General features: G+C 35.3%; 1 protein-coding gene across 1 annotated transcript in view; it reads right to left on the bottom strand.

Annotated features, from left to right (window-relative positions):
- Positions 1-2,279: 2,279 nt before the first annotated feature.
- Positions 2,280-6,000, bottom strand: part of LOC148033428 (Cleavage/polyadenylation specificity factor, 25kDa subunit) — an 82,008-nt gene continuing 78,287 nt past the window's right edge. The window contains exon 7 of the mRNA XM_087682297.1: positions 2,280-2,758. Within this exon, the coding sequence (XP_087538423.1) occupies positions 2,687-2,758 (72 nt within the window). The 3' untranslated portion in view covers positions 2,280-2,686. The remainder of the gene's footprint in view (positions 2,759-6,000) is intronic.

The following is a 6,000-nucleotide window of genomic DNA, read 5'->3' as shown; positions in this document are numbered from 1 at the left end:
CCATTACAACTATTGGGTGTAGAAATTTGCAACATAATTATTAAGAAAAAAATAATGCACCTTAGTAAATGAGAGAATAACCAATATAATCGCTAGTCATAGGCAACTTTGAAAGTAGAGAGTTGTCATTTTCTATAATGAAGTAGACCGCATAACAAAGATAGGGACTCCTACCTAAGAGTGAAAATTTAATGATCTTAAAGTAAGGAAATGATACTATGAATAAAACACTATTAAGTGTTTGCTTGAACAATAGGTGGCCAAAATCACGGAGTGGTCCCATAGACAAGGAATATCTCCACCATCATGAACCATCGAATAAAGAGGGTGAAAAGGGGAGTAAAGAAAGCAATCAAAAGAGCTCATTCTCATGCATCATGATAGCAATGGAAGAAGTAAAGAGAATGTCAATTGGTTTAAGAACCATGAATCCTTGAATAGTCATAGCTCACAAGATGTGCTCAAACTAAAAGCGAGGGGAGACATTCTCCTAAGTCAAAAAGAGGAAAAACCCTTCATAATAACTAGGACTAGGATGGGAGAAACTCTAACCCTACTCAAAAAAACTTACCATACCAAATAATAAGCAAGATGGGAGAAACCCAACCCTACTCAAAAAAACCCTACCATACCAACGGTAATCAAAAGGCATCATATCACATTTCACAAGATTTTGATTGTGATGTAAAAATTTTGCACTTTGCAAATTTAGTGAGGTGAGAGCTAATGACTTACAATTGTATCCTTCAATTCTCATCATGGATTCTAGCTCTCATATTTTTGTCGTTTCCAATTTCAATTTATGTTCATTATATCCTATTCAACCCCTTCCGTGCTTTTTATTTCAAATTGCATTATACATTCGAATCTTGAAAAGCTTTGATCATCACCATAATCCTAGTTTCACTACACACAAGTTTACTATTGGTCTTAATGGTTGAGTGGCTATACAAGCTACAATTGTACATGCCACATTCACCCAACCTAATGCTCAAGCTAAACTAACGTGTTAATTTTGCTACTATTTGGTATTGCCATTGCTTACATGCCTTGATTGTACACAACATTATCTATGACAATGCGTATGCAATTGCTCGTAGCTTAGTGTTGTTGATTAGAATTGACTAATGGCATGTCAAGAGCTAGTGATAAACAAGCTAACATTTCATTGAATACCTCACAACGTGGTTATTTTGTATGTTGCACAAGTGTTGTAAGCCAACCAATTTATGGTGACAAACACATACACACTCTTGTTGATAGCAACTATTCTTAATTCCATGTTGCTTCCCAAGGTTTTATCCACTACTCACATTGAGATTACATTAGCTAGGTTGTGTGCATATGAACTCGTGGCTCCCAAATTGTGTCATAAATTTGACTCTTTTTTTTCCTAGAATTACAACTTTCCTCTTTTCAACATAGATTGAGAATCTACCTACTTATATACCCTCATGGCTCATCATAATTAGGTATTTAAGGACATTTGATGACCAAGTTTCAAAGATTTTCCTTGTATTTTATTAAATATTAGAACAAATACAATGCCAACAAATTTCTCACCCCCCTTTTGTACCTCCAAGACATGGTTTCATTACAACATTATGATAGTTCCAAAGATGTTCAAGCTCACTCTCAATATATAGAACGATGAAGCGACAAGCCTAAGGACTCTGATATGGAAATCAACAATTTGTATGTTCCTTTTTTTGCAATGGACCTCCCTAACTCATTAGCTAGAAATAAAAAATAGTGAGTTGAAACTAGAATTCAAGTAAACTAGTAAAAGTGCAACTACTATGTCCAATGAAAAATCACCAACACAATTGTCAATCATGCCCAATGTACTACAACCCTAAGTACAATTGTCAATTAAGCAAGGCAAGAACATAAAGAAAGAGCTCGACTTTCTAACCAAATGATATTTATTAAATTTGCTGTATCAATAGTCATAAATTTATGGCTTATCATTTTAGATCATGCTTCATCATTCTATATAAAATTTGACCCACAAAATTCTTAGTCCTTGAAGCAAAAACCACCATAAAAATGCTACTAATATCTGCCACTATTCTCTTATTATGAGACTTCTTAAGGAGAAACAACAAGATAAATGCTACTAATATCCAATATCAACTTCAAAATCGTTATATTACTCTTATTATGAGACTCAAAGTTATAGGTTAGAAGGATAAATATTGAATAATTTCCTATTATCCATTGTTTAATCAAACAAGCGCTATAAAACGAACAATCATGAAGTTTTAAAAATGTTCAATTTTTTATGAAAAAGTGGTGCGCTTGTACATTAGTGGCTTGTTACAACGAATTGTTGAGTACAAAACTATGAAGAACTTGAGGAAACATGAGGCATTTTTGTTGTCTTCTAAACCAAAAAGCAAGTATAGTATATATCTCTAATAGCCTTTTTGACAATCAACATTAGTGTGTGTGAACCTCAAGAATTCATACTCTACCAAACCTCAAAAGCAGTTCTTCAATGAAAAATAAATAAGCTCATTTGACTATGTGATTTGCTAGGGCTAAAGAAGCGTTTTCCAACATATAACTCTTTTGTTTTCATCTCCTACCTTGACAATTAGTATCTACTTCAATCAATGAGAGAAAATCCACACCCCTTACTAGAAACTATTAAGTGAAGCGATCTTGCCTTCTGTCCAACGCTTTATTGATTAATGCTATTGATTGAGAATCTAGAAAGTTGTTGTGGTATGGAAGAGATAACTGGACCATACCTCTGCATGAAGAGAACACAAGTAAATTATAATTAACAAGAAAACTAATTGCAAGGCCCCATTTTTTTGAGAAACATATACTTTTGAGACAAGGACTAACATCTACAAAGGCAAAAATGATCATTTAAAAGTATAATTGCAACTAAACATGAGTGCACCTAAGTGTAACAAGCACATAGACAAGGTGAACAATGTTTCACTAAAATCAATATATATTAATTCTTACAATAAAATTTTCCAATAAGCTTACTTCTAAATTATGATTATCATACTCCAAATATATGAGAAACAAAATCTTGAGAATATAAAAGAAAGTTCAAGTCCAATTGCTTTAACGGGACTACTTGTTGGCACAAGCTATTCGAACATCACATAAAATCCATCCATAATGGCAACACACATGAACTAATATTCTCGAGCCTCTAGAACAAATGCCAAAAAGAGAGTTGCATGCATCATGTTTGTTTCTTAAATTGCTCCTCTTTGTTTGGAGTTGAAAGTAGAGAAGCTATACCTACCCAAAGCATCATATACAACCATGTGTCACATACCATTGTTAGACTCACACATCCAATAAAATATGCATGAGTGGCAATACATAGATAATAAGTGGGTAGAAATGGTGATAGGTGGGTGGATGGGCAAATCAATAGGAACTTGGGTCTATCTAAATTGATGTATATATGTGTTTGTGTATGTCTATCTATATCCAACTCACTCATTGTCTATGTTCACATGCCTATGTATGTGATGTGTTTGGCTACGTACACACTCAAGGACAAGAATGGAGAGGTCAACAAGAGAATAATGAATAGAACAAAGTTAAAAAACACCATTTAGCATTGAGCCATGTAGATGACACTAAGAGGGCCTCTTTCCAAGTTATAGCACAAGAATCCACCTTTATCAATTACATGTATTCTACATCATAAGCACATAATCATTGGGTCAACTATGTGCAAGACTAATAGAGTCCCAATTTTTTGAGAGGGTATATTTATTGGTCATTTCATAGCTCACTCGAAACATGCTCATTACTACATCCACTAGATAGCTAAAAACCAAACTGCAAGGCTAAAATAGAGATCAAGTGCCCAATAGGCATGCAAAGCTACCAAACTAGTTGCAACTTACCAGCATATAACTCCCTTGTGAGTTGTATTTTTAACAAGAGCACCCAAACTCCAAGGATGGCATTATACAATCCATATCATCTACTCTATACACATCCACATGAAAACCCTAAAAGTACAATCCACATGAGTCTAATTCACCATCATCCCATGTGCATGTAAGTGGTTCACACTTTTATCAACCAAAGCATTCAATGTGTGCACTTACATTACTAAAGATCCTAAAAGTAATAAAATAATCATATTTCTATTCCACCCACCTCTAAATCGAATCTTTGGGATGTTTTCATGACAACCAATTTAACTCTTGTTATTGTTCTTACTACCTAGCCAACTATAAAAAAATTAGAAAAGAATTGTGCTACATTTAACCCAATTGCATATAAGGCTAAAGAAGGTTATACTTGAGCCTTAGAACATAGAATGCAGTCGCCTTTCTCCATTTGGAGGTGATTGAGGATTCAATACAAATGGCTCATAATGAGATGATGATGGCCCCACAACCTCTTGAGTGGATTATGGACAATGACACTTCATGCCACATGACTTCTACATATAGCATTGCTCATATCCGTCCAATGCATGGGCAAATCTTCATTGGTGACAAGTCTTTAGTCCCCATCAAAGGCAAAGGCGATATGTAGTTGATTCCAAATGGGCACGGTGGTGCTCACACATCAGAGATTGTCTATGTGTCGGGTTTGGGATATCATCTTCTTTTAGTGAGCAAGATTTGTGCCCTTGGCCTTATAGTCAAGTTTGAGGGAGATTTGAGACATTCTTTGTGCAAATCATGAGAAGAATGAAGTCTACAAGATGCAAACTTCATTAGCCTTTACCTCTCTTGTTCTTTCTTCTCGAGCTATGATGGCATATTGGGTTCGGACACCTCAATTATAAGTACCATCTCACATGGCCACTGACTTATTACTTATTATATTCAGGTTGTTACACCTATTTATAGTTGGCATAGTTATAGCGCTAGTCGACTAGTGTAGTTGGTTATGCATTGTTTGACTTAGTAGGCCACTTTCCTTTATGTTGTATCTTATCTATACTTTGTGTACATTGAAAAGTGTGTGGAAGAAGAAGAAGAAGAAACCAACAAGAAAACGTTTTGGCCTCCATCTCTCTTCTTGTCTCTTGAGTGAGCTTTTCCTTGTGCATTCTGTGTATGTTCGGCGCAGCATCTTGAGCAAGTCCCCCCACAACACGATTCGTGACATGGTATCAGAGCTGCACCACTGATTGAGGTTGATTTTGAAGGCTAAAGCAAAGGAGAGGAGCCAAGGATTCGAGCAAGCAAGCAACATGTAAGAAGCTCTTCAATTCTCTACTTCTTCTCTTGGACAGACTAACCTGACTTTAACACTAATTACAACAAGTATTGAAATCACATAAACAAAAACTGCAAATGTTACCACTTGATCTTGGACATTGGATAGTTTGTTGGCCCCAAAACTTGGTAGCCCTTACAATATTTCTTTAACTTGTATTGCAAATGGATGGAATATAACTAAGATTTTGCAAACTTCTCTACTAATCCAAGCACCTCTTGCTATCATAAATGCCTAGCAAGCCTTCAAATCAATTTGCCCCTTGATTTGCTAGGAGATTGACCTTTACACATACTCCTTGGGAAAAAATTTAGCCCCAAATTCAATGTTGTTGTCTGGCCTCTTGAATCCTCTTGAAATACACTAATTTCAACTATAAATCTTCAAGTCTAAAGCCTTCAAATTTGGGTTGGCTTTCCGAGGTGGCTGTGAAATCCTAATTTTTACTGTAAATTAGTGTTTACAACAAAGATTTACCAAAATCTCCACCTCCAATGACTGGATTGCGATAAAACTTGAAGCGAAGTTAGGAAATGACTGGAGAAACATATAATGTTGTAGAGAAAAAGTTTGGAGATTTGTCGCAAGAATTTGATGAAATCTAGCTGCTGACTCGGTTTTTCAATCCCAAATGGATTCATGAACAACAAAAGGGAGCATTAGAGGTTGTAATCTTTAGAAGAAAAAGTATCAACCGCGATCATCAATTTTCCATAATCAAGAATACTCTTAAAAGACAATTGAGTTTAGCCTTCTCAATGAAAGATTTGCAGG

This window comes from Lygodium microphyllum, chromosome 7 (genome assembly GCF_053477565.2).
Source record: "Lygodium microphyllum isolate KBCC chromosome 7, Lygodium_microphyllum_v1.1.10, whole genome shotgun sequence".
Taxonomy (NCBI): domain Eukaryota; kingdom Viridiplantae; phylum Streptophyta; class Polypodiopsida; order Schizaeales; family Lygodiaceae; genus Lygodium; species Lygodium microphyllum.
The sequence above is the reverse complement of the archived record's forward strand: the minus strand, read 5'-3'. Positions and strand labels throughout refer to the sequence as shown.